At 62.7% G+C, this 27,098-nt stretch overlaps 3 protein-coding genes across 4 annotated transcripts; all 3 read right to left on the bottom strand.

Annotated features, from left to right (window-relative positions):
* Positions 1-5,928: 5,928 nt before the first annotated feature.
* TRIM54 (tripartite motif containing 54) lies at positions 5,929-9,566 on the bottom strand. Its single transcript, XM_040598517.1, has 10 exons — positions 9,329-9,566; positions 8,689-8,861; positions 8,125-8,296; positions 7,931-8,026; positions 7,590-7,823; positions 7,281-7,303; positions 6,928-7,052; positions 6,590-6,691; positions 6,271-6,309; positions 5,929-6,056 (listed from the first exon to the last, which is right to left on the bottom strand). Exons 1-10 carry the CDS (start codon positions 9,494-9,496, stop codon positions 6,046-6,048), a joined length of 1,143 nt encoding a protein of 380 aa, XP_040454451.1. The 5' UTR covers positions 9,497-9,566; the 3' UTR covers positions 5,929-6,045.
* Positions 9,567-11,056: 1,490 nt separating this feature from the next.
* Positions 11,057-13,180, bottom strand: DNAJC5G (DnaJ heat shock protein family (Hsp40) member C5 gamma). Its single transcript, XM_040598519.1, has 4 exons — positions 12,966-13,180; positions 12,637-12,850; positions 12,356-12,509; positions 11,057-11,772 (listed from the first exon to the last, which is right to left on the bottom strand). The coding sequence occupies exons 1-4, from the start codon at positions 13,076-13,078 to the stop codon at positions 11,690-11,692; spliced, it is 564 nt and encodes a 187-aa protein (XP_040454453.1). The 5' UTR covers positions 13,079-13,180; the 3' UTR covers positions 11,057-11,689.
* A 360-nt stretch (positions 13,181-13,540) lies between these two features.
* On the bottom strand, positions 13,541-25,404 carry LOC121090240 (uridine-cytidine kinase-like 1). 2 transcript variants are annotated; one of them, XM_040598515.1, is made up of 14 exons: positions 25,117-25,404; positions 24,606-24,712; positions 24,344-24,514; positions 23,716-23,787; positions 23,203-23,392; positions 23,031-23,092; positions 22,486-22,502; positions 21,637-21,735; positions 15,551-15,644; positions 15,378-15,440; positions 15,044-15,166; positions 14,858-14,965; positions 14,625-14,781; positions 13,541-14,457 (listed from the first exon to the last, which is right to left on the bottom strand). In XM_040598515.1, the coding sequence occupies exons 1-14, from the start codon at positions 25,367-25,369 to the stop codon at positions 14,384-14,386; spliced, it is 1,590 nt and encodes a 529-aa protein (XP_040454449.1). In that variant the 5' UTR covers positions 25,370-25,404; the 3' UTR covers positions 13,541-14,383. The 2 variants fall into 2 exon arrangements, with proteins under 2 accessions (XP_040454449.1, XP_040454450.1); XM_040598516.1 differs by having other exon boundaries at positions 24,389-24,514.
* Positions 25,405-27,098: the final 1,694 nt, after the last annotated feature.

Raw genomic sequence — 27,098 nt, 5'->3', positions numbered from 1 at the left:
CTGTCCCCAGGCTCTCGCTAACACTGGCACCGTGGAAAGAGCCTGTGCCAGGCCCATTTTGGCACCTGCACCAGCATTGGTGCTGGGTGTCAGCTCGGTTCCCCTCCACCCCCAGGCAGCGGCATGGGGCTGCCAGGCAGAGCTGCAGTGCCGCCGGGGGTCTGCCGGCAGGGATGCGGTGCACCAGCAGCTACCTCACCTTTTGGCAGCAGCGGCCGGTGCCCCGGGCTGGAACATCCTGCATGCAGCACAGCGCTCTCGGCTCCGGTGCCTTCGCTCTATGAGTCACAGAATTTGGCTAGCGGTGCCTCGCTCGGGGCTGTCTGCAGCGCCCGGCACACGCGGCGGTTTGACCTCAGCACCACGAGTTCTGCCCGGGGCACGATGCCTCCGGGCCCCGCCACGGCCGGGTCGTGCACGCCCCCCCTCCCCGCGCCCGTCCTGTGCCGCTGGGTGCCAGTAACCGAGGTCCCGTCCGCCGCCGCCACGCGGTGCCTGCCCCGGACGTGGCTGCCCGATGCGGTCGCTTGGCCCGGCCCACCCGGGGGGTCCCACGCCGAGGAGCCGCGGGTCAGACCGCCCCACCGGCCCGGCACAGTCCACCGGCCCCGGGGCCCTGCCCGCCCCCGCGGCCCCGGCCCCTCCCGGCCCTTCAGCACCGCGGACAGCGGCACCGCCGGCAACGGAGCCGGGCGCCGCCGGCGCTCGGTGAACGGGCCGGGGACAGGGCGCGGGCCGGGCAGCGGCGGGAGGTGGGGCGGGGGGTGCCGGGAGCAGCCGGGTGACCGGGAAGCTGCACTCCCGGCGGCTCCTGGCCCAGGGGACCTGCCGGCCCCGGCCCCGCCGCACCCCTCCGGCTGGGCTCCAGAACGGAACCGGGGTCACGGCCCCCGCCGCCCCGCAGTCCCGCCGTGCCGGTGCCCCTCCCGCCCCCGCCCCCCGCCGGTCGGTGCGTGCCCGGCGCTGACGTCAGCCGGAGCTCCCGGACCTATATAACCACCGGCCGCGTCGCCGGCTCAGCTCCGGCGGGACGGACCGCGCTCCGCTCCACCGGCAGCGCACCGGCAGGGGACAGGGCACAGCGCACCGGGTACGGGATGGTGCGTGGGTATGGAACGGGGGCAGCTCACCGGGCAGGCGCCGGGGCAGGGGAGCGGGGAGGGCGCAGCGCGTACGGGACTGGACGGGCGGGCGGGGAGGGGGCACCGCGCCCGGGACGGCCCCGCACTGCCGGGTACGCGATCCCCCGCGGGGTCCCCGCTCCCTCCCCGTTGCTCTGAGCCCCCGGCTCCGCAGGTGCGGACGGAGCTGAGGATGCGGCGGGCGCTGCTCACCCTCCTGCTGCTGCTCGCCCGCCCGCCGCCCGCCGCCGCCCGCCCCGACGGCTCCGTCCCGGCGGCCACGGCCGAGGCTCGGGCCCGCCCGCTCTGGCCGCCGCTGGTGCCGCCGTCGCCGGAGCCGTGGCGGGCGCGGCGGGACGAGCCGCCGCTCTCCATCGACCTCACCTTCCACCTCCTGCGGCATCTCCTGCTGCTCGCCCGCGCCCAGAGCCAGCGCGCCCGTGCCGACAGCAACCGCCTCATCCTCGACGCCGTGGGGCGCTGAGCCCCGTCCCGGGACCCGCCGGGGCTGCGCCGGGGTCCGGCCACCGCCTCCGCCTCCCTGCCCGGGGCCGCACTGGCAAACGCACCGGCACCGGGCTGCGCCTGCTGCACCCGCCTCACCCTCGGCGCTGAGGCAAGTGGGCGCCGTAACCGGCCCCGCGACGGCCCCGGGACGGGCCCGCACCGATTTTTTAATAAAACGTGGTGGAAACCCGAGGCGTGACCGAGTGCGGGGCGGGGGTGGGGGAGCTGCCGGGGCTCACCGGGAACGGGCGGAGCAGAGCTGGGACGGGTCCGCGCGGGGGCCGCTGGCCGGGCAGCACCGGGCATACCGGCACTGGGGCCGGGGCTGCCTGTGTCCCTGGGTTGGGAGGACCGTACCGTGGTGTCGGGGGAGGGGAAGCAGCTCCAGGCCCCGGAGGCGAGGCAGCCGTGGGTGTGGTGGGAAGCAAATGGCACAGGGCGAATAGAACAATGGGTGCCTCTCTACCGAGGAGCAGGGCAAAGGGGTGCTGCACCCACATGCGGGCAGCCGGGGACGTGAGTAGGGGGAACCAGCTCTGCATGTGGCAGCCCCCTCGGAGCTGCTGTAAGAGCCAGGCAGCAGGGTGGGATGGCTTGTGGGGCTGGGAGGTGTGGGGGGCGGGCACAGGGTCTTCAGGAGGGGCACGGCCACCCTGTGCAGGAGCGCCAGGGGTGGAGGGCTCCTCGGTGGGACACACAGTGCTGCTGAGTGCGGGTGGATCAGGACTGGAGCAGAGGGCAGGAAGGGGGGCGCTGTGGTAGGGTGTGTTTCAGACCCCCGATCAAGAGAAGGACATGGATGAAGCCTCCCTGAGACATCTGGGAGAGATTCAGCCTCCTCATGGGTGGCCTCGGTCCTCACAGGGGCCTTCACCTGGTGTAGCTGAAGGTGTCCCTGCTCGCTGCAGGTGGCCCCTTCCAACCTTAACCATTCTATGATGCAATTATTTGATGATAAACTCCATGATACCTGCTCGAAGGGCAGGATGGCAGGACTGGAGCAGTGAAGTTTTCTGGAGGGTGCTTGGAAAAATCTGCTTGGGGCTGTGACGGTGGCAGCCATGAGGTGGTGGAGGTCAGCACGTGGGGGCAGGCAGGAATGCAGGCAGCAGGGTGCAGCCCCTGGACTTCAGATGAGCCAATTGCAGTGACTTGGTTAGGTAGGCTCTGGCAGGAGGCAGCTCTGAAGGATGAAGGAGCTGAGGAAAGCAAGAGTGATCACAGGATGCCAGGATGGCTGAAGCTGGAAGGAACCTTGGGAGATCTCCCACTCCAACCCCCTGCTCCAGGGAGCAGCAGCCAGAGCTTGTTGCTCAAGGCCATGTGCATCCAGGCTTTGAAAGAGGAAATTCCATGTGGCTGTGAGAAACCTGGAAGACTGTACTGGCAAGAAAGACTGTACTGAAACAGGTTGCCCAGAGCATTTCCCTCCTTGAAGATATTCAAGACTGGACACAGACCTGGACAACCTGGGTCTGTGAGTAGCTTCACAGCTGGAGGGGCCACAGCCTCTCTGGGCAGTCTGTTCCAGGCAACCTGTTTGATCAGCCTCACTGTAAAAAAAGGGTGTTTTTTGGGGGGGATAAAAAAACCTACCAAACTTTGGAAAAAAGTTTCAGTGGAATCTCCTGTACTCCAGTTTGTGCTCGTTGCCTCTGGTCCTGCCACTGGGCACCACTGGGAAGAGCCTGGCTCTGTTTTCCTTCCCTCCTCCCATTCAGGCATGTATACACATCAGTTCAATCCCCTGAGCCTTCTCTGCTCCAGGCAGAACAGTCTTAGCTTCTCCTCATGTAGCTGCAGTCCCTTCAGCATCGCTGTGGCCATTCCCTGGACTCCAGGGGTCATGTCCTCTTTGCTCCCCAGTTCATGACCACAGGGATGCACAGCAGAGCTGCACACTGGGACCAGGGAGAGGTATGGAAGTAGCAGAGGGTTGGTCTGGAGATGCTGGGAACCCAGGGTGGAGATCTGGGACAGGGAAGGGGTGGAGGCACAAACATACGCTGGGGGACAGACATCAAAGGAGGGATTTTTAAAACCTTGCCTGGGTGCACAGAGAGGGTGTCAGGCGACCAAAGACCAGCAGAGCTGGGATGTGCAAGGTCAAGGAGAGCAGCCACTTCACTATGGGCAGTCAGGGGCTGCCCAAGGGACAGACTGAGGCTGGGGAGGGCAGAGATGGGTGGAAAACACCCTGAGCTGGGCCTCAAAGAAGAAAACTACCAGAAATAGAGGAGAATGAAGCTGGGACTCTGCTGAGACACCTCAGTCCCTAGAGGTGGTACCCAAGGGTGCACAGGAGCTGCCACTCTCATCTCTGGAAGGTGATGGGGACATTTCTGAGGGGTGGAGAAAGCAAATCTCGTGTGCCCAAAAGGCCCTAAATAGACAGTGCAGGAATGGAGAGACCACCCGGCCTCACCTCAGTCCCCAGGGACCACACAGGCCCTCCTGGGGCATGTTTCTGGTGTGTGAAGGAGCAGACAGTGACAGCTCAGCTAGGCTGGGCTGCGGGGTAGATTGCCCCCCAGCCACATTGCCTCTGGCATGAGCAACAGCTTGAAGATGCAGCAGAGCAGAGACAGCCCTCAGCCTGTCCCTGGCCAGGACTGAGTGTGTCTGCCAGTGCTGGGACACGGGGTCTGGTGGGTGGACATGGGCAAGCCACGCTCTGCCAGGGGCTGGCAGTGAGCAGGTGCCGCAGGGCATTGTGCCAGGGTCCCTCACTTGGATGGCAGGTAACACCAAGCCCTCAGGGACTAGTCACTCTTCTTGAAGGCAGAGCTGCCACCAGCAGGACGGAGCCAGGCTGGAGGAGGGGGCCAGCAGGGACCTTACAAGGACAAAGGCAAATCGCTGCTCTGGGTGGGCAGCACCCCTGGCAGCCATGTAGTTGGAGCCCACAGCTACAGCAGGAGTAAGTTCAGCACGGGCTGTGAGAAGAGAGATGTGCCGGGCCATGTCTCATGGTGGGCTCAGCTCCAGAACTGGTCCCTCTTGCCTACCTCCCTGTGCCAAGCAGGGTCCCTGCTGGGGATGGATGGAGACGCTCTGGACTCCCCAGCCCTGTTTTAAAGGTTGTGCTCTTGGGAGAAGGAGTTTTTCCTGGTATCCAATGGGCATTTTCTCTGTCCCAGCTTGTGTCACCAGCTCCTGCGCTGTCCCTTTGCCCCCAGGGGGGTCTTGCTTCACGTCCCTGCACCCCAGGAGGCAGCTGAGGGGTCTTCTCTGCCCCAGCTGCACAAGTCCGGCTCCTGTCCCCACTGTGCTCCCCTGTCTGGCCGTGTGTCCTTGCCTGTTTGCTCCCAGGGGCTCCAGACTAGGCCAGGAACCAGCCAGCAGCAGGGGAAGGGTCCTGCTGGCACAGACCAGCACTGGGGTCTCCTCTGCTGCCAGGGCATCCCTGGCCTCCCCACTGGGGCTCAGCTCCTCTCCCAGCCCCAGGTTCACTGGGACCTGCCATGCGCCAGCATTTCACTTCCCCCTCTCCCATGGACCTGTCCTCCAGGGTCCTGCGCCCCAGCCCCAGGCCAGCCTGGTGGTCCCTGGGCTTGCTGTGGGGTGTGCTGGTATGCTGAGCACTGGGGGTGGAAATGGGCCCAGCATCCAGCCCCTGCTGCCCGTCAGCAGGGTGGGGGTTGGCTGCAGGGGACACCCCCGTGGTGCCCCAGCCCCAGGGGACCTGCCCAGTCCCAGCCTTGCCCCCACAAGGAGCCCCTCGCCATGTGCATCATCTGCTGCATCAGCCATGACGCCAGGGCAGTGTGGGGACAAGACAGGTGACGCAGCCAGTGCTGCCACAGCCCTCCCGGGGGGCCTGGCTGGCGGGGCGGGGGGCGCAGGCCCCGGCCCGGTGCTGGTCGTGGCGTTCCCAGCTGTGTACTCAGCCAGCTCATCCCAGCACTGTTTGCTCGGTGCACCCAGGGGACGGTGCTGCCAAGCCGGCATCCAGTCCAGCAGGCAGGCTGGTGGGGCTGGGGGCTGGGGGCCATTCCTCACTGCCAGGCAGGGGCTGCAGGCAGGGGTCAGCAGCCCCACTCACAGGTGGGTGCAAAGCCGCAATCCTGCCCTGGGTTGCTGAAGCCAAGCTGCACCAGGGTTTTCTGGGGACTCAGTCCCTCGTGTGGGGTCCTGGGTTTACCACTGGGGTGGTGGGGCAGGGGCCCAGCTCAGTGGGGCAGGGGCTGTGCCTGGGCTGGTCCCTGTGGAGCTGGTGTGGAGCGGTGTGGGGGGCAGCCCCCATGCTCAGCCTGGCCCACACACCACACTGGAGACAACATCCTCACACAGGGTTTAATGTCAGAGAGGGGCAGCTCCAGCATTTGGGGAATTGCAGCAGCAGGGCTGGAGCTCACAGACAAGTGCCAGGGCCATGATGAGCCGGCAGGTGCCGATGCTGTCCCACAGCAACGGCTCAGTGCTGACCTGTGTGAGAAACTGGCCTCAGCACCGTGTGATGGGCTTGCTGGGACCCCCGCCCCAGCAGGCAGGGAGACAGGGACAGCTTGGGGGGCCCCAAGGTATGAACCCCCATCCCCATCTCTCCCCACGGGGTGCCTCCTCTGCCCCACAGCACCCCACGGCCTGGGCCCATTTGCGTTCCCCCCACTCCCCATCTCAGTCCCAGTGAGGGTCTCACCATGGGGAGAGCTTGCTGGCTTCTGCCTCGGCCCCACATCTGCAGAGGGAAAGCAGGTGACAAGATGGAGATACGGATACCCTGGCATGGTGCAGCCACAGAGACATGGCACTGGGCATGGCATGGCACATCCCCCCACCTCCATGGCATGGCAGCCCCTGTCCCATGGGTCCTGCTGTCCCCAGCCGACCCTGCAGCCCTGGGGGCAAGAACAGCAGCCAAGCATGGCACAGCACAAAGCGGCTTGGCACAGCACAACATGGCATGGCGCAGCACAGCACAGCATGGCATGGCACAGCATGGCACAGCAGGGACTCACCCTCCATGGCTTCGGGTGCCTCCAGGCTGTCCAGCCGGTCCTCATCTGCTGTGGCCTCATTGCTGTCCCCAGGTCCGTCTGCCTCATCCTCGCCCAGTGGCTCTGTGGGACAGAGGGACAGGTCAGCCAGGGCTCTCCCTCTCCATGGTCTGGGCAGGCCAGGGACACCCCAGGTGAGACATGTGGGAGCCAGGCTGATCTGTAGGACACAGCAGCCCACAAGCCAGGAAGGAGCATGGGGCTGAGGGGCCACACCTCCCCATGCAGGGCACAACGTGATGGGGGGCTCTGCCCATCCAAGGCCCTGGGCACAGCAGCACTTGTCCCGGTGCTGGCACCTGTCTGGAACTCAATGGTCCTCAGCATCTCTGCCACATAGTCCACGTTGATGGAGAAGTGGTCCATGTTCTCATAGCCAGGCTCTGGGCGGCTGCTCATTGATACCTTGGACATGTCCATGATCCTGCAGGGCAGGCAGACCCCCAGAAGCTGCTGGGCTCCAGCACCCATGGGGGCCCCTTGTCCCCAGCCATGGCCCAGCAAGACCAGCCACAGCTGTGCCCCACACCCTGCCCATGCTGCCCATGTCCCCAGCTCTGTGCCCTCCACCCTGCCCATGGCCCCAGCTCTATGACCACCCCCTGCCCATGCCTGCCATGCCCCCATCCCTGTGCCCCCCATCCCCACTCACTTTTTCAGGAGTTCCTTGGAGTGCTATGGAACAAAGTGGGGGAGGGAGGGGAGGGGGTCAGTATCTCTCTGGAGTAATGGGGCCCAGGACCCCAGGAGCCAGACATCACCCCCATCACAGCATATCCCAGGGGCAGCCCCAGACCCTTTGGGGTGACCACAGTTCCCCCTGCACAGCCCTGTGGGGAAGCCCCAGCCCCCCACAGGGACCACTGCCCCCACCCCCAGCCCTGGGGCAGCCCCAGACCCCCTGGAGGGACCTGCCCACCCCCAGTTCCCCAGCAGCCCTGCAGCCCCTGCCCACACAGACCTGCAGGTACACGGCCATTTGAGGCTCCTCCATGGCCTGGATGGCCGACTCCACCAGCTTGGAGGAGGCCTCCAGGTGGTCACCATACTGGCGGATAAGACCCCGCACACGCTGCAGCTTTGCCTCCTGCTCCCGCGCGATGCTCTGCAGCAGCTCCTTCTTCCGCTCCTCCAGGATGCTGTACAGCGAGTCAAAGCGCAGCCCCAGGTGCTGCTTCTGCCGCCGGCCATTCTCCTGCAGGACTGTGGGGCTCAGGGGCTGCCCTGGCCCCCCCCATGTCCCCACCACTGGCATGGCCCCAGGGCTGTGCATGGTACCCAGGGACACCCCCCAGCCCCCACCTCGATGGTGTGGCAGATCTCCTCCATCTGCGTGATGATGGCCTGGATGCGGTCGTTCCCTGCCACCAGCATGGCAATGCCATCGCTGAGCTCACTCTGGGAGAGGACAAGAGGGGTGTGAAGGCTGTCTTGACAGGCAGCCCCCAGGCCCCTGCCATCCCCGGGCCCCTGCTGTCCCCTTCAGGGCCACCAACCTTCTGGCGCTGGTAGACAGCAGGCAGCGGTGCAACCTCGCAGTCTTTGTGCGCCCCGAAGACCTTGCAGAGGGAGCAGGTGGGTGCCTCGCAGCGCAGGCAGTAGATGTTGATCCGCTCGTCCTCATGCTCCTCACACATGAGGTGCTGCTCGGCCTTGGCGTGCAGGGGCCTATGGGTGGGACCCAGGCACTGCTACCCACAGGTGGACCCTGGCCCCAGAGAAACACCCAGACCCAGGGACACCCCCAGCCCCACAGGCACACCTAGCCCCAGGGGATGTCCCCAGCCCCAGGGACACCCCCAGACCCCAGGACACCCCCAGACCCAGGGACACCCATGGACACATCCAGCCTCACAGGTACACCTGGCCCCGGGGACACCCCCAGCCCCCAGAGACACCTTCTGGTCCCAGGGACACTCAGGGACACCCCTAATCCTGCAGGCACATCCCGCCCAAGGAACACCCCCGGCCCCAGCCCTGCACCTCCCCCGTGGGCTCCCTTTCACCCGTGGGGCTCACTTCCTCGTGAGGTCCCCCGTGCCCCCGTGGGGTCCCCGCACCTGGCCGACTCCTGCTTGTAGATGTCGATGATGTTCTCCACCAGCAGGTTCCGCTGCAGCCCGTACACCCCGTGCCGGTCCAGCACCACCTCGTGGCGGCACGACGGGCACCGGAACCGGCCGCCCGACGGCACCGCGCTGGAGCCCCGCGACTGCCACAGCGGGTTGGAGGCCTGGGGGGGCGGCGCGGGGTCACGGCTGTGGCACCCCTCGGCAGCCTCTACTCCAGGTTCTGCCGCCGGCAGGGAGACCCCGCGGTGCCTGGGACCCCCCTGGCTGTGCGCCCACAGAGGCACGGAACAGACACAGGCACTGGCGCAAGCAGAGACATGGGCTTGGGTGAGGCCATGGACACAGACATAGGCATGGGCGTGGACACAGACACAGGCATGGCCATGGACACAGGCATGGACATGGGCACGGGTGCGGGCATGGACACAGCCACAGGCATGAGCATAGACAGACACAGACATGATCATGGACACGAACACAGACACGGACATGGGCACAGATGTGGATGTGGGCACAGACATGATCCCCCCTGTGCACCAACATGGCCCAGCCAGGGGTCCCGGTGGCGCATCCTGGGGTCAGCCCAGATCCAGCACCCTCCATGGGTCAGGGTCGAGGGGGAACGCACCTGGAAGACATCATTGGCACATTTGCGGCAGAGGTTGTGCTGGCATGGCAGGATCACCACAGGCTTGGTGAACATCTCCAGGCAGATGGGGCAGATGAGCTGCTTCTCCAGGCTCTCCATGCTCCGTGCCTCCGCCAGCAGCGGCTTCAGCCCCACTGCGAAGTTCATTGCCGCGTTCCCGGCCCGGCCCGGCCCGGCTCTGCCCACCACGGCCCCGCTCCGGCTCCGGCCCCGGCCGCCCGCTACCCGCTCTGCCCCGGCCCCGGCCCCGCTGAGCACGGCGCTAATTTTAGCCGCCCCCGCCCCGCCGGGGCCGCCGCAGCTGTCGGCAGCGTCGGGTGACACTGAGTCACGGCCGCGCGGGGCCCCACCGGCGCCCCCAGCCCGGCTGACCCCCGGCACCGGCTGACCCACCAGGGACCGTCTGGCACACCAGGACCAGCTGATCCCTTGGGGACTGGCTAGCCCACCGGGACCAGCAGCCCGGACAGCCTGGTGGAGGCGGCAGGGGCAGCAGGGGCTGAGCCGCACGCCGCCCCCTCCCCGGGCAGACCTCCCCGCCGTGCCTGTCCCACCCCAACTCAGCCCGGAGCCCTCGGCTTGGGCAGAGCTCCGCTCCCGCCGGACGAGCACTGCTGCTCCCCAGGGGCTTCCCAGGGCTCCTCCACCACCTCCTGCCCAGGGAGTACAGGGGCGGGGGTCCCGGGCAGCTGGGGCACACCGGCACAGGATCCGCAGAGGCGGGAGGGAGCAGGGCCCGGGCAGAGCAGGGCTGCCAGGCTCCCACTGGGAGGTGCATGCCCACCCCTGCAGGCAGCGGGGCTGCGTGGAGGCCGGGGTGCCCCAGGCCCCACAGACCCTATCCAGCACCAACCAGCCACTCCTGAGTATCAGCATGGAAGGGCATGCAGGGGGGCCTGTGCCAGGAACACCCCCGTACCACCCCTCGCCCTGACACTCTGGCTATATTTAGGGGGTGAGACAGCTCTGGGCAGAGGCTGCTTAAGGGTGAAGCTCTCACTGTGTCCCCCTGGCCCCTCACTCCCCTAGGATGGGGTGGCACCAGCCAGCCCTGGCCCTCAGCAGGGCCACAGCTCCTGAGAGAGCAGGGCAGGAGCCGGGCAGCCTGGCGGGGCAGCCGGCAGCCCCGGCCAAGTGGGGAGCAGGGCCCCGGGGCAGCACAGCGTGGCAGGACCCAGGTAGGCACTGAGCTGTCAGCTGCCACATACGGTGGGAAGAGCCCCAGGGCTGGAGAAGCTGCCTGAGCCACACCACCACAGCACCACTGCTCCTGCCCAGAGTGGGTATCTCCCGTGGGGCTGCAGGGAGATGGGGATCACACAGCGCCACACAGCACGTCAGCAGTGCGAGGAACAGGGACAGTAACTACAGATGCCTCAGTGGGACCTCGCCAGGCATCTCCTGCCCTATGCACCACAGCAGTGAGGAGGGGGAAAAGCACAGCCCCGTGTGAGCCAGCACTGGATGGGAGACATGGGACACAAAGCTGTCCCAGGAAGGTGACAGAAGACAGAGCAACATTCACCCCTGCGAGAAAGCACCCCCTCCAGCCGCACTTGGGACATGCCCCACCTACTCCGTACCCTGCTCAGCACACCATCCCGTGGACCCACAGCCACAGCCCCCCAGCGCAGGGCAGGATGAGGCAGAGGCCCATCCCACTGCAGAGCGTTCAGGTGGGAAACAAGAGACCACACAGCAGCATGCTCCCCTCCTAGCATCCTTTAATGGTGCCCAGAAAACCTATACAAACCCAAGGAAAGTGCCTGTACTGGGCCCAGCCCTGCAGGGAGCCTGCCAGCAGCAGTGGGCATGGGGTGTAGCCAGTGCCCCAGAGCTGGGGCTGGACAGAAAGGAAGGGGGTGCAGCAGGCAGCACCCCCACCCCACAAGCAGCGTTTGGCACCCAGCACCCATCAGGAGGGTCCCTGTGAGGGCAGGTAGTGGGCTCAGCCCAGCCCCAGAGGTTACAGTGCTAACGGTCTTGAACAGGCTCAGCTACCTCTAGTAAGACAGAGCCTGGCCCAGAGAGGTCTCTGCTCGTGACTGCCTACACCGGCTGCCAATGCCTGGTGCCAGGCCAGGGCACAGCAGCAGGCTGTGCAATGGGCATGGGGTGCAGCAGCACAGGGTCCAGGCCACGTCCACCACCAGTGCTGGGAGACAGGGGCATCGCCCCACAGCTTGAGCAGGGGCAGAAGAGCCTCTGCATCGATGCTGGCCAAATTAACCTGAGATTCTAGCCACCCTGAGTGGCATGACCGGGGTCCCGGAAAGTGACAGTCCCAAAAGAAGATCTCTGCCCTGAGTCCTGGGTAAGCTGGCAGGACTGAGGCCAGCCTCAGGCATCGGTCCTGGTGCTGACAGCTGGCAAGGGCTCTGTGCTGGCAGGCAGGGGCTGTTCCACAACAGGTATCCATGGATCTGGAAAAGAAAAGCTGCATATCAGTGGCTCAGCCTTGTCCTGTGGTGGTGGTGAGCAGGTATCTGAGATGTCCCATCACCCCCAGGAAGGCTCCCACACCTCTAGCCAGCGTGCAGCCCTGCAGCAGTGCCCCCTGCCCCATGGAAACCTGCAAAAGTCACCCAGTGGCAGTTCCTGTAGACATCAGTATGGCCAGTGCCCAGGGAATGAAGCCAGCCTGGAGCACAGCTGCATTCCCCATGCTCCATACCCCTGGAGGGGACAGGCCCAAGTGTGTTTAAGCCGCAGACCTGTGCAGGGGCTTTGGGGGGCCCTTGCCCAGAGGCAAAAGAGGAAGGAGAAGGCATCCCCATGGCCTCTGTGGTGGTTCCCTCTATCACTATCACCAGCCCCAGTCTGGACAGAAAACACCGAAGGCTGGCTGTTAAACAAGGGCTGCAGCGAAGTCTGATCTGAGCCTCCAGCTAGAGCTCCATCCCTGACATGAGGTGAGATGGGGAGCTCCCCCAGAGCCCCACACAAGACAACGCCAGGTGGTCTCATCCGCCGGGGCGTAAGACAGACACAGACAGCCCAACTCACCGCTGTCCTCTGCACGCATCTGCTCCTCCAGATCCTTGGGGTCGACATACTTGTAGGACTCGTCCTCCTTTGGCGGGCAGCACGTCCCGCAGCAGAAGAAGCAGCAACAGCAGCAGCAGCAGCAGGTGAGTGCGCCGCAGCACAGAGCCAGGGCCTGCAGAGGAAGGGCCGACAGCCCCCATAAGCCCACCCGAGCTGTGCCAGCAGCCAGCCCCCACCACGGCCGCCCGGCACGGAGGCCAGGCCGGGCAGGGCCGCCATGGCGTCGGGCCAGGCCTCACCTGGAACCACCACTTGGACATGAGGAAGTAGTGCTTGACGGCGTCGTCGCCGAACTGCTCAGCCACGTAGAGGCCCAGGGAGCCGTACTGGTCGTAGAGGCGACGCTTGTCCTCATCGCTCAGCGTGGCGTGGGCACTGTTGATCTCCTTGAAGCGCTCGGCGGCAGCCGGGTCATCGGGGTTCTTGTCTGGGTGGTACTTGAGCGCCAGCTTCCTGCGGGGCACGGCCGGGAGGGTGGGCACGGGGCGGGACCCCCGGGACGGCCCCCTCGCCCCGGCTCCCAGCTCCCCGCCCCCGCGCCGAGCCCCCGGCCCGAGCCCCGCCGTACCGGTAGGCCTTCTTGATCTCCTCGGGCGAGCTGCCCTTCTGCAGGCCCAGGACGCGGTACAGGCTCTCCCCGACCCGGGACAGCTTCCGCTGCGGCCGCCCAGCCTCTGCCATGGCGCCCGCGCCCCGCGGCGGGCACGGCGGGGACCCGGCACCAACCGCCCCGGCCCGGCCCGGCCCGGCCCTGCCCCGCGCCCGCCGCCGCTTCCGCCCGCGCCCGCCGCCGCCCTGCGCAGGCGCGACGGCCCCGCGTCCCGTGACAGCCCGGCACCACCACCCCTCCCCCCACACCGTGACAGCCCGGCACCATCGCCCCTGCCCCCACACCGTGACACCCCGGCATACAGCCCCACACACGGTGACAAACCCGGACACGCCGCAGCACACAGCGACACCTCCCATGCACAAGGTAACGGCCCCAGTATCCCCAGTGTGTGGCGACACTCCCACTGCAGTGCCAACCCCCTGCACACCGGGCTCCTCTATCACAGCCCCCCCATACGGTGACACCCCTATCACAGGCCCCCCCACGCTGACAGCCCCCTGGCAGCGTGATGCAGTGGCAGGAGGCGGCAGCCCGGAGGTCGCGCTGCTCCTTTATTGGGGTACAAAACAAAGGCAGCCGGGGCAGCGGGGAGGGGGCAGCGCCCAGGGTTGGGGGTGCAGCACGGCCTCTTCAGCCAGCAAAAGGGGGGCGCCGGGCCCTGCCCCCCACCCTCCCCACTCCCACTCTGCAATGAAGGACCTGAGCAAGGGCAGAAGCACCAGGGGCCCACCACACTGGGATGGTCCCTGGGGGGTGGTCCTGTCCCCCCCAGAGTGTCTGAGTATCAAACCCTCCTGGGAAGGCAGCCCCTGCCCTCCCGCTGCTGCTGGCAGCCCCCCAAGCCCCTGGAGGGCCCAGCTGAGGAGGGGATGGAGTGTCAGATCGGTGGGGACAAGGCGGCTCCTTGAGGAGATCCCCACTCCCTGATGTTTTTCAAGTAGCTGGCCGGCCCCACCGGAGCACCAGGTGGGCAGCCGCTCAAAATAAATACAAATAAATACAGATTCCAGGCAAGGGAGCTTGCCTGGCCCCCAGCCCAATGAAGCCTTGAGGGGTCTGGACCCTGTCCCCCTCCACTCCAGGGAAGAGGGTGACCGGCCCCTCAGGCACAGGCTGCAGGAGACCACCTCTCCCTGCCACAGGCACGGCCAGGGGCTGAGGGAGAGGCCATCGTTCCCCCCAGGACTGCCTCTGTGGCATGGAGGGCAGCTGGCAGAGAGGGGTGCTCGTCCAGTGGAGCAGGAGAGCCAGGGGCTGGCAAGGCTGTGCTGCGGCTGGGTGGGCACAGGCTGGCAGCTCAGAGCCCCTCCTGGGGGCGGAGGTGGGGGCCAGCCCTGTAGCCAGCCTGGCTGGTGGTCTCATGGCCAGCCAGCTCAGCAGTCCATGCCGTCGCTCTCACACCAGGCAGAGGGGCCATCAGTGCCAAAGTATCTGTCCCCAAAGTTACCTGGAGGATGAGGGGACAGAGTGAGGGGACAGCAGCGGCAGCCCCGCCTGCAATTCCCCCCACCCTGGAGCTCCCTCAGCGTGGCTGCAGGGCACCTCACTAGGCTGTTGGGGTGAGGGGCTAGGGGCCTGGCCCGTGAGGCACAGTGCACCCATGTCCACCCTCACCAATGCCTGGGATGATATGGAACTCCTCGTTGATCCTCTTGTCCACGGCAGTGGTGATGATACGGACACGGGGAAAGGCGTAAGCCACAGAGTGCACCCCCATCTCCGCCATCAGCAGCGACAGCAGGAAGATCCTGTCCTCCTGCACGTCGTGATCCTGCAGCACACGCAGTGGTGAGAGCCCAGCTGGTGTGCAGCCCCCACCCCACCCACTGCTGCCCCCAGCCCCTCACCAGCAGGACTCGCACTGCCATCATGGCTGCGGCTCCCGTGGACACGGTGCTGTCCATGAGGATGACGTAGTCCTCACTGATCTCCTTGGGAAGGCGCAGGTAGTGGAGCTGAGGAGGACAGGAGAGGCGGTCAGCCATCCCACGGTGCAGGGGGGGCTCTGCACTGCGCCAGCAGGCACCGCTCACCTCAGGCTCCCCTGTGTCATGGTTGGTCTGGATCAGGATCTTGCCCAGGCGGATGTCCTTGCACACAGCGGTCAGGGCCTGCTCCATGGTCTCTCCTGCTCGCAGGATGGACACACCTGTGATCTGGGGAAGGAAAAAGGAACACGGTGCTGCACAGGGGAAGCAGCTGCTCCGGTGAGCTCCTGAGGCTCCAGCACTGCGGGAGCAGGGACAAGCCCTGCTGAGCGGTTTGTCTGCACAGGGACGGACCCTGCAAACCACCAGGTTTTCCCAGTCTGTGCCGACCCAAGACAGGGTGGCCGTGTGCTCATGGGAAGGTGCTGGGACATCTCACCCTCTGTCTGTGGAACCGCTTTCCTTCGTATGTTGTCCCCTGGGGCGTCTCCACAGTGACCGACTGCAGGAAGGGGAAGAGAAAGGAGTGAGGATGAAGCTGGGTCCCCAGATAACCCAGGCGTTCAGGGGGGAAGACGTGGCTGTGGCTGCACCTGGGGAGCAGTCACTCACCTTCAGTGGCAGGAAGGAGAGGGCATGTTCAATCAACAGCCTCATCAGGCGCTTGGAGTAGAAGATGAACTCGTCCCTGGTTGTGTCCTTGTTCCTGTTAAGGGAGGACACCCGCATGAGATGAGAGCAGTCCCTGCTCCAGCCCGCAGACGGCAACAGGGCTCCAGAGGAAGCCTGGCACAAACCGAGCAGCTCGCGGGAACCTGGACACTCTTGGGGAGGACAACACAGTTGGGAAGCATCAGTGTTTCAGGGCTTGCTGAAGACCTAGGGTGTTGTCTAGAAAGGAGTACATGATCAAGAAACATGTTTGGTTCCCCTGAAAGAGGGGCACAAAGGCTGCAGCAGATCATTCAGATGGGACAAAGTGAAAGGATGCCACATGATGCTGTTCAGTCCTCTTTGGGACACAGAGGACAGTCCAGAGCTGACTCTGCATGGTGGGCTAGCTCGACTAGCAAGTGAATAAAGCCAACCACCAAAAGGAGGGATAAGCCAGCGTAACATCAGCAGCCTGGTGCAGACATACATCCTGACCCTAACAGAGGTGAGCAGGTGCCCCAGAAGCAAGTGTAGAGGCACAGCATTACTCACTCCGAGCATGACCTCCAACTGCTGCTGAATCTCTGTGGGAGGATTTGCAGGGCTGGAGATTTTGGACATAACTGCTGACTACATGGAAAGAGGCAGGAAAAAAACAGGGGGTGGAAGCAGCAGAACGCCAGGCAGCAACACCGGATCTTGGAGCAACAGAAACTCAGGAGTGAGTGGCCACTGTTTTGCACAGGCCCTGTCAGGGGAGCACGGGAGACCACCCAGGATGGATCATGGCATGGCAGGACAGCTGGCTGCGGGAGCATCTCAATGTGGAAAAGACCAGACTGCACTACAGCCAAGAACAACAAGGTTACCTGACACAGGTAATGGGAAAACATCTGACATTCTCAGCTCCTCTCTGTTTATGCACCGAGTTACAGATAAACTACTGGCAGGAACCAGATGGATTTTGAAATACCTGGTGATACCTCATCACAACACTGAAGTGCTGAGGGCAGCAAGAAATAAAATAAATAAAAATAGATAGTAAAATCACAGTAGGACTGTAATTCACATGAAACCTCTCGTTCTCCCTCAGGAGCAGTAAATCCAACTGTATGTGCACGTGCGCGCATCCCAGTGCCAGGGGCAGAGGGGGAAAGAGGCTGGCTTTTCTTATTCGGAACATTGTGACCACCATGTACATGTTGTAGTCTAATGCACAGGTATATGTTGTAGTCTAATTCATTCATCACACAAAAGAAATCACTGCACAAAACCTTGCATTTCCTGCAACGCATGGCTCTCACAGCACAGCAACACAAGTGTGTGCAGCACTTAATGATAGGCAGGGCTGTTCTAGTCCCATGTTCCTAAGAGGGTATTTTCTGGTGAGCAGAACAGCACCTCCACCAGCACTGTCGATGTCAAGTGCCTGAAGGCAAAGTACCTACAGCAAGAGGTCACTTGGCAGGAAAAGGAAAAGAAACTGAGATTTGCTTGTTGTTTAAAATATGGCTATAAGGAATCCACCAATGTCCACTCATACCTCTTGCAGTCCATGGCTGCTTCAGCAAAAAAGTAAGTAGCAGGCTGTAATGTAAGTGCCATTTTATTGGAGAACCATCAAGAACAAGCTTCTGGCTCCCTGGCAGAACAATAACCAAGAAGCAGACTGACACCAAAGGACTGCGGTTAACGATGCAGCTGATATCTTTCCGTGACCTGTGTCTAAAGCAGCACAGCCTGCATATACCCCTGGTACTTTCTGGAGAACGTAAGGAACACTACAGACATTCACCATTTTCCAGATGGAAGAGGTGTAACTGGCAACAGTCCAGAAGAGGCAGAAGGACATTGGATATTTTTGCTCTGTATTTTAAGACATCATCTGCCACTTCTCACATCTCACCACGATGACAGACAGCCCAGCCAACAGTACTCAGGAGAAGGATAAACTGTTGCTACTATCCCCAAGATATTTTTGCAGCCACACATGGGCAGCTCACACCCACAAGCTCTGCAACGACCAGAAAACCCAACTAACATGGACACTTCCAACAAGCCTGGGGCCAACAGGGCACTCCCAGAGAAGTCAGAAAATCAGTTCTGGTCTGGAAGAAACAGGCACCCTGCCTACAGCTCTTCAGTGTGGGCCGTCAGCACGCACACTTCCCCACGAGTGGGCTTCACCCACACACTCACCCACAGCAGCTTTGGAAGCACTACCCGAGCTCCAGGCACATGAGCCCGGCAGCAGCCCTGCCTCCACAGGCAGCCTCCCCCAGCCAGCCACCCCTGACAAGCCCCACACTGGTGCTGCCAGCACTGGGGCTGCTCTGCCATGGACGGGGGCAGTCAGCCACCCCAGCCAGCCCCTGAGCTGCGTGGGACAGGCCTGTCAGTGATCCCGCAGAGGCAGGTTCCTCCGCAGCTTCCAAAAAGCATCCCAGGGATGGAAAGGCATCCTCAGTCCCCGTGCCACAAAGACCCCAGCGTGCCTCCCCTTTCATGCAGAGGTAAAGACAACCAAGAAACTTCTCACCCAGGGGACACGCAACTATCACAGTGCAAAGGGGAAGGGGTGCTGCAAGGGAGGGCAGCACTGACATCCCCTGGCAGCAGCAGAAAACCCTCCCTGCAGCGGTCAGAGAACAGGATTGCTCCAGCAGTGCCTCTGTGCTGAAGGCACTCCCAAAAGGGACACTGCCATCCGAAGACCAGGACCGCTCACCCCACCTCCGACCCTCCTGGCATGGTCCAGGTGAAGCCCGAGGCCACGCACAGCTCCAGGCACTGCCCATCCCCTCCAGTGGAGGGGGCAGCCGAACCACGGGCAGCCTGCACACCCCGGCAGGCCTCGAGCCCACAGCTGAGCACTGCAGCCAGCACCTCCTGAGGACCTCAGTCTTCCCTGGCACTCTCAGCAGGAGAGAGCAGGAACTGGGTGGCATGACAGGGATCAGCAAGTATCTGGCTGGGAGCCTGAACACGGTGTCGGCTTAGCTCATGAACAGCAGTGTCTGTAGCTGAAAGCCAGCCCCTGGGAAACTTGAGTGTGGACAGGTTTAATGTCTGAACCACCTTCTCTGGTGCTGGCAACTTCCCGGCACACAGGGAGCACCTCGCTCTGCCCCTCCCTGAAGCACCAACAGCCACACGCTTCTCAAGGGCGGCTCTGGCACAGGACAACATGTCCTGCCAGAGCACAAAGTCCAAAGGCTCAGGCTAGAGCAAACTTGCTAAAAGCAGCAGGTGACCCACGCCACCCACCGGCTGTGCTGCTGGGGATGTCCTGGAGCCCTTCCATGAGCCTGTGAGCACCAAGATGCAAGTGGTGGAAAGGAAATGTTCTCCTGCAGCAGAGAGCCTGAGATGCTTCAGGGCTCTTGGGTGGCAGAAAGGACCGTGCAGGCACTGCGGAATCCTGGTGTGTGGCGTGAAATGCTCCTATTGACTCCGGCCATCTGGGCCTAATACCAAAGTATCTTGTAAGTTGGAAGACATGACTCAGCTTATTACACTGTCCATCCTCAGCTTGTTCTTAAATAAAATCATTCAGCTATTCCAGCACAGGATTATTTTTCAGTTTCTGCCTTCCCACAGTAACAGAAAATCACTCTGGAAACCACTTCTCCCTGAGATCCCAAACCTCAGTCTGCCATGACTATACTCAGTGAGATGCTCATCTGCTGCCTGCCACAACATAATATTCCAGGAGGGCCCTCAGAAACAGAAGGCTGAAGCACACAAGAGCCTCCAGTGTTGAACAACAGGGAAATGACATTGGATGGCAGCAGCCAGGTAAGCAGAGATCAACAGGCTGTCTCCAAGGGAGCTGCATTGGGAAAGGCAGTATGGAAAAAGGGAGGTTGGAGGGAAATTCTAGCTCATAGCTCTTTGGTGGATCCACAGATGCCAGGTTTGGTGTGCCAAGGCACTCCAAAAGGAAGTATTGGTGGGAGCACCAGAGCTCCATGAGGGCTCTCACTGTGGAACAGGGCTGACAGCATTGCAGCAGCTGGAATAAAGATGAGATATCAGACTTGCCAAGACACAATAACTTCACACACAGAGGTGCGAGAAGCTTGGCAAAAGGCATGTCTTTGATCCCCCACCAGTCTGGACCAATCCAGGGAGCCCAGGAGAACGTCAGCAGGCAGGGAGCAGCACCTCTGGAGCACAGGGAAGCCCAGAGGGTCATGCACAAGGACTACTCACAGTTCCACACCTTGCTGAAGTCATGCAGAATCAAATGAGCGCTGCCAAGTATCACCTACAAGCACCAGAAACACAAGCTGCCTTGCTGTCACCAAATACAGAAACTTTTTACCAAAGGACTTTCTCAGCTTAGAGATCTTAGTAACAGCATTGCTTCAGCTTTCCTTGTTTTCTTGGGCTGCAGCAGGATTTGAGGGGGTGGCTGACAGGCCAAGTCAACGCCCCTCATAAACATGGCATTCTTCATTTACCATCTGGGAGAGCCGAAGTCCGCCTTCCCACAGCCCTGCCGCTCATGCTGGCCAGCTCCAGCACAGTGTTGTTACAGTAACTGGAGATCAGGGGCACTGCTGGACTCCGACCACAACCTGCATGGGTTTGATCCCCTCCCTCCCCAGGGCAGCTGAACAAACTCCTAAGTCATAGCAGATTCAGGTTATTAGAAACTCATGGCGTAAAGGCGGAGGCACAAGAGGCCATTCCCGGCAAGGCAAAAGGATGCAGACTTCATGGAGGAAGAAGGGAACAGCAGCAACAGATGAGAGAGAATTCAGCACCTGCCCATACTGCTGTCCCTTCAAACCTGGCCCTCAGTACTGCTAATGGATCAGCTCAGGCTCATTCATCCAAGAGCAGCATGCACCAGTGTCATGCTGCTGGCTCTCCTAAGAAAGCAGGAGCCGTAGGCAAAAGGTCCATGCCAGAGCCTGTGAACACGAAGGCTAGAGACAGGGCAGGCTGCCACACAGAGACTTGCATTCGCCTCTCCCTGCATAACCCTGGGTAAGGAAAAACTGCTCCTTTGAAGGCAAACAACATTCAGCCTCCAGAGGTGTTGTTCCCCAGGATCTCCCCTCCCCCCCCCATCTACCATTGCACACTCAGACAGCAGATGAGCTAGAGAAATCAGCTCAGGCCATGAAGAAGCCACTGCCAGAGCACTGGAGCAAGAAGACACTGGAGGGACATGGTCATATCTGCTCCTAAGTTCCCTTAGCTGGACCTGAACTCGGAACTACTAGAAGCCCACAGCCTACCGGTGAGGTACACAGCCTTCAGACACCAGTACACATATCTGCCCAGTGCACACAAGGTGCCAGATCACCTGGCTTTTGACTGCTGTGAACTGCCTTTGGAGCCTGCACTTTGACAGGGAGGAGTCACAGGAGGAGCCTGGAGAAGGAACACCTTGCTTCCTACAAGGACGTGCACAGCCTGCGTGTGGTCACAAGGTTACATTCTCCAAAACACACAGGTGCTGGTAGCCAGCCACAGTGGCAGCAGGTGCAGAAGAGTCCTGATGAGCTCAGCATCTCCTTTCTGTTTTACAACCCAGTGACCGAGACACACGAAGACGCTGCAAGCTTCTGCTCTTGACCCTACACTAACACTACTGTCACCTGGAAAAAAACAGTGCATCAAAGGGGAATGAAAAGATCAAATGAGCGGCAAAGTCATGGAAGGAGCAACCTGGGTCTGTTCTGTAAGCTGGCTCTAAAACCAAGCACCTCAGGAGAGGGGCACCTCACCCCATGCCACCAGCTACTGTGCCTGTGCTCCAGCTAGGAAAGAGCTAACCAGTCTCCTCCTACCCTAGGAAATGCCTGCCTATGGCTCAAAAGTTACCCCAGAGCAGATGTGCCAAGGTCTTTTCACCAAAAAAGTGTCTGTAGGCCAGAGCCAGCTCTGTTCAGCAGTTCTGCTACAAGAACACACCTACATCTGAAGCCCTGAGGCAGAGGAGGGAAAACTCACACCAGGTTTTGTAGTGTGATCCTACAGAACAGCCCTTCTGTGAGAAGGAAATCCCAAAGGAGTCAGGGACCTACCTGATGATGGTGTGCATGCCTCGCACCTGCGGTGTGTTCTCCAGGACACTCAGTGTCTTTGGCAGGGGCTGGTCTTGGTGGGCAGAGGCCAGAGCTGCCCTGCAACACAGAAGCAGTGATCAGTGCTGCACAGCACATGCAGACAGAGCCACCTCCCAAAGAACCTACCGCACAGGTTGGACACCAGAACACACTTGGCCTTCCTGCCCTGATCCCTAGGAAAGCCTCAGGTCTGGTCCCAGGTACAAGATCTCAAAGCAGTACCACCCCGTAAAACCGGGCAAACCTCCCATGAGCACAAATCCAGCTATCAGCAGCCTCTGCACCCGTGAGCCTCTGCCAGCACCTGGGGAGCAGGAGTAGCAGCTCTGTACGGGCAAGACCCTACTATGTATCCCGGGACTGGGCTGCCCGGGTTGCACTGAGGTACGAGGACTGTCCCATTGAGGCTGACTACATAAAATCCCACAGAACAGGGATTGTCCAGGGCACTTCTCCCTGTTCTGTGGGATAGAAGGGAGCAGCCTGGGGCAATCCAACACTCAGGGCATGAACCATGTTCCAGAAAGGGACAGGAGCAGGGCAGGGAACCAGTCACTCAAGGCAAACGTAGCTGCGGGACAGGTCATACAGGAGCCTACAGCCACAGTGAGACAGCCCCCAGGAAGCTACATGCAGGGCAGCCACTGCAGCAGTTGAAGAGCAGTTATGCTCAGGCATCTCAGCAAAGCTTTGGCCAGCAGGGACAGGAAAGATGCAGGACTCTTGAGAAGAGTGGGTGCTGGCAGCCCTCCACCCACCCCCAGCCTAAGAACCAGCCCCTCTGCAGCTGGCAGAGCCCCCACGTACCTGACAGTGATCTCGCGCTGGGTGGTAGAGCAGAGTCATCCAGCATGGCAAAAGGGGAAAGAGAGGACACCCAGTCACTGCATCAGCCAGGCACAGGCACCCAAGAGCAGTCCCAGTACAGCTCCCACCCCTTCTCCTGGGGCTAAACCGAGAGCAGGAAAACCACCGCTGGGCCCAGCCAGGAGGCTGCAGTGGGCTGCTGGGGCACAGCCATGTGTGAGTGAGGTGGGGACAGCCGAGATCAGGAGAGCTGACTGGGACCAAGGGGGACAGCAGGTGAACAAGGCCAGGCCAGACCACAAGCGCCAAGTGTCACTGCCGGGGCGGGCACTGCACCCAAACCCATTTCCATTTCCCCAGCCCCCGTGCCGCAGCTCTGTCTGCCCCAAGAGCTGCACCAAGACCTTCTGTAAAGAGAGGTGACACTGAGACCCTCTGGGTGCTCCAGGGGCACAGGGCAGTGAGCAGCCACATCCTCCCCTTTGTGTGCAGAATCTTCCTCCTCCTCGCCTGCGCTAGCAGCAATCGATCAGCCCACACCTCACCTTCTCAAGCTGGCTGTGCACATGCTGCACAATGAGGTCCAGGGCCACAAAGTTCTCCCCACCTGACAGGAGAGCAAAGAAGCCAGGTCAGACGCACACTGAACCAACCCAACCCCAGAACATCCACTCCCGACACTCAGATCAGGTCTGGCAAACAGAGCGCATGTCTCACCCCTGGGCACCACGATGTCGGCAACCTGCACGGTGGGCTCGATGTATTGCTCAAAGGCTGGCTTCACAAACTTGTTGTATTGCTTGATGACACCTGCAACGTCACGCCCCCGTTCCATGATGTCGCGTTGCAGCCGCCGCACCAGTCGGATGTCAGAGTCCGTGTCCACAAACACTTTCATGTCCAGGAGCTGGAAAACTGGGAGGGGTGAGCACCCCCTAAGCAGCCCCCCATCAGACCTGCCTTGTTCCGCTTGCCCATGGCCCAGCCAGATCTGACTCCCCCACCCAGCAATGGCACCCAGAGCTGCCTCCCCTGAAGCCTCTGACACAGAGATGCTCTGCCAGCAAGCGGTGGGTGGCCTCTCCCTCCGCAGCACCCAGCCATCACCCTGCCCCAGTGGCACCACGGACTGGGCCAAGACAGCATCCACCCCACCTGCAGCACACCACTGCACATCTCCTCCCACACCACGCACCAAGATGGGCCACCAGCTGCATCAGGCAGCAATACCTTCAGCAACTCCTTGTTCGCAAAAGCCAATATCCCTTCAAACACGATGACGTTGGCCCCGTACACAGTTTTCTGTGGGCAGATAAAAGCCGTACTCATCCTGCCCTCCTCACACACACTGCAGCATTGCCAACGCTGGGCACAGATGCACCTCAGCCCCTGACCCACACCAGGCTCTTGCCACCCATGGGTAGGACTTCCCACAATCATCACACATCACCTAACCTTTAGGGCCCTTACTCTCAGCGCCACACTCAACGCCCCAGGCCTGCACTGACCCAGAACCCTGCTCCAGAACCCCAAACCTCTGCCCAATGCCTTCCCTCCCACAGTTCCTGTACTCCTTCACACTCTGCACTACAGCCTCTCCCCGAACTCTGCACTGCTTCCACATCCATCTCCATGCCTCTGTGCTGCTTCCCTGCCTCTACACCCCCAATCCCCCCAGAATGACCCTCCTGCACATGACTGACCCCAGTCCCCCTCCCTTTGCCCTGCCAGGCCCCACAGCCCCCGCACCCACTCCCTAACCCTGTCCCACAAGCATCCCCCTTCCAGAGGGCTCTCCCCACAGTGTCCAGCCTGCCTGCCCTCCTGGGACCCGGCCCAGCTCCCCTGCAGCACCCACCCACTCGCGGCGGCGGCTGTGCGAGGTGAAGTCGTAGACTGGCACCTTCACGCTCTTGCCCTTCTTGAGCTTGCGGAGGACACTGATGAGCAGCTCAAAGTCGAAGGCATCGGGGTGATCAAAGTTGTAGTCACTGCGGGCCGCCAGTGCCTGCTGCCCCTCGTCCAGCACCTGCAGGCACTGCCACTGCTCAGCACCACACCAGCCCCCCTGGACCGAGGGGCACCAGCACTGTGCCGGCCCCCTAGACCCCAGCTCTCACCTTGTAGAAGGAATCCATGGACAGCAGCACGACCCAGGGCACATCCAGCGCCTCTATGATCCGTGTTGCCACCGTTGTTTTGCCTGAGGCACTGCCGCCGCACAGGCCTGCAGGCGAGTCCGGCTCGATCGTTTCCCCGGTCCAATCCTAGTCCCAGTCCCACCACTGCCATGGCTCAGGGCCTGGCTACATCATTTCCCTGGTCCCAGCTCCAGCCGTAATTACAACTCCATCCCTGTCCCGGCGCAGTCCCAATTCCGGCTCCGTCCCCGCCCCAGTCTGGTCCCGGTCCCAGCTCCATCCTTGCCCCAGCACGGTCCCGATCCTGGTCACGGCTTCATCCCCGACCCAGCCCGGTCCCGGTCCCTGTCCCGGCCTCATTCCCGCCCATCCTGGCCCCGGTCCTGGCTCCATGCCCGCCCTCGTCCCAGCCTGGCCCCTGTCCAGGCTCCATCCCGGTCCCGGCTCCATCCCCGTCCCAGCCCGGTCCCGGCCCCGTTCGGCCGCTCACCGATGACGAAGGCCTCGTCCACGGGCGCGCCGGTCTCGCTGTACCACGGCGGCCGCCCGGCCGTGTAGATGGTCCGCTTGCTGGTGCGCAGCAGTGGCGGCTCCGGCTTGCACTGGCTGGCGGTCCGCCGCCGCGGGGACGGCGCAAGCGGCAGCCGGCTGAGCAGCGAGCCCAGCGGGCCGGGACCGGGGCCGCGCTCGGGGCCCGCCGCGCCCCACGCACCGCACCGCTCCTCCGCGCCCGCCGCCGCCATCTCCCCGCGCCGCCGCGCGCCGCGCCGGTCGGGACGGGCCGCGGGGGCTGCCGGGACGAGCCGCAGGGGCTGCCGGGACGGGCTCCCGGCGGCCCCCGCGGTTCCGCCCCTCGGGCTGCGGCGGTGGCGCGCACTGGCCCCGGGGCCAGGACCACCCGGGCGCTCCCTCTGCCGGCTACAGTCAGGGCACCGTTCCCCCGCCCCGGCGCTGCTCCTCCCGCCGCGCCACGCCCAGCATCCACGGAGCGGCGGGGCCGGCCCCGATGGGAGCCCCCGTCCAGACCCCCCGCTCCTTCCGGAGCCACAACCAGGGACCGAGACACACAACCCCCACCGCCCCGGGCAGCCTGGGCCCGTGTCACCCCCACACCGAGGAGTGTGTCCTGGGGTCCAAAGGGACCCTCCTGGCACCCATTTAGGGTCCGTCGCCTCCGGTCCTGGCACTGGGCACCGCCGGCAGAGCTGCCTGCGTCCCCTCGGCACCCTCCCGCAGGTGTTTATGGACACGGATCCAACCCCCTGAGCCTGCCCTGCGCCAGGCTGAGCAGTCCCAGCTCCCGCAGCCTTGCCCCAGAGCAGAGGGGCTCCAGTCCCACAGCATCTTGGTGGCCCCTCGCTGGACCCTCTCCAGCCTGGCCGTGCCCCTCTTGGGCTGGGGAGCCCAGCACTGAGCCAGCGCTCCTGGGGTGGCCTCTCCAGGGCTGGGCAGAGGGGAAGGATCATCACCTCCCCCAGCTGGCAATGCTTTGCCTAAGGCAGCCCAGGACACCGTTCGCCGCCTTTGCAGCAAGGGCACGTTGCTGCTTCACGGTCGACTTGGTGTCCACCAGGACCCCGGAGCCGTTTCTGCCGAGCCGCTTTCCAGCTGGGCTACCCCAGCACAACCTGGTGCTACGGGACTGTTCCTCCCGGGCACAGGACTTTGCACGTCCCCTTGCTGAACCTCACAAGGTTCCTGCCAGCCTGTTTCTCCAGCCTGTCCAGGTCCCCTTGGCGTGCAGCTGCTCTCCCAGCTCGGCGTCACCCACAGACTTGCCGAGGGTACGCTCGGCCCCATCCTCCAGATCGTTAATGAAGACGTTAAAGAGGACCGGACCCAGTATTGCCCTGTGGGACACACTGGTTGTTACTGGCCTCCAACCAGACTTTGTGCCACTGATCATCAACCCCCTGGCTGGGCCTGCCTGCTTATGCAGCCCATGCTTCCACAGCTTCCCTAGGAGGAGCTTGTGGGACACTGAGTCACAAGCCTTGCTGGAGCCTGGGCAGGCAATGTCCACAGCGCTCCCCTCATCTACCAGGCCTATCATCTCATGGCAGAAGGTGATCAGGTTGGTCAGGCACAACCTCCCCTTGGTGAAGCCATGTCAGCTTCTCCTGATGACTTTCTTGTCCTTTGTGCACTCAGAAATGGTTCCCAGTATCAGTTGTCTCATCACCTTCCCAGGAACAGAGGTGAGACTGGCCCCCTGGACCCAAACAGCCCCCCTATATGAAAGCTGCCCCCTTACAACCAACAGTTCCCACGTACCCAGGCAGCTCCCCCCACACCCAAGCAGCCCCCCGGTACAAGCGAGCCAGAGCACCCCACACCACCCAGCACTCGCAGCAGAGCTGGTGCTGCTGCCCAGTACCTCCCCCAGGCCTCGTGGCACAGTGGCCTGTGGCCCCACGCAGTGTCGGTGGGATCCGCAGCTCACCCCCCCACCCCAGCTGGTGTCTCAGTGGG

This window comes from Falco naumanni, chromosome 6, assembly GCF_017639655.2.
Source record: "Falco naumanni isolate bFalNau1 chromosome 6, bFalNau1.pat, whole genome shotgun sequence".
Lineage (NCBI taxonomy): Eukaryota > Metazoa > Chordata > Aves > Falconiformes > Falconidae > Falco > Falco naumanni.
The sequence above is the reverse complement of the archived record's forward strand: the minus strand, read 5'-3'. Positions and strand labels throughout refer to the sequence as shown.

Bases quoted from the DNA above. Each gene is read 5' to 3' on its own strand.
- TRIM54 (XM_040598517.1), bottom strand. From the start codon at position 9,496: ATGAACTTCGCAGTGGGGCTGAAGCCGCTGCTGGCGGAGGCACGGAGC. The intron at 8,862-9,328 runs GTGCGTTCCCCC...CCGCCCCCCCAG, and splicing joins GTGCCAATGATGTCTTCCAG to GCCTCCAACCCGCTGTGGCA. The intron at 7,304-7,589 runs GTCTGTGTGGGC...TTTGTTCCATAG, and splicing joins AAATGGCCGTGTACCTGCAG to CACTCCAAGGAACTCCTGAA.
- DNAJC5G (XM_040598519.1), bottom strand. From the start codon at position 13,078: ATGGCAGAGGCTGGGCGGCCGCAGCGGAAGCTGTCCCGGGTCGGGGAG. The intron at 12,851-12,965 runs GTACGGCGGGGC...CGTGCCCCGCAG, and splicing joins GAGATCAAGAAGGCCTACCG to GAAGCTGGCGCTCAAGTACC. The intron at 12,510-12,636 runs GTGAGGCCTGGC...CTTCCTCTGCAG, and splicing joins TGTCCAAGTGGTGGTTCCAG to GCCCTGGCTCTGTGCTGCGG.
- LOC121090240 (XM_040598515.1), bottom strand. From the start codon at position 25,369: ATGGCGGCGGCGGGCGCGGAGGAGCGGTGCGGTGCGTGGGGCGCGGCG. The intron at 24,515-24,605 runs GTGAGAGCTGGG...CAGTGCCTGCAG, and splicing joins CCATGGATTCCTTCTACAAG to GTGCTGGACGAGGGGCAGCA. The intron at 23,093-23,202 runs GTGAGACATGCG...CTCTCCTGTCAG, and splicing joins CGACATCGTGGTGCCCAGGG to GTGGGGAGAACTTTGTGGCC.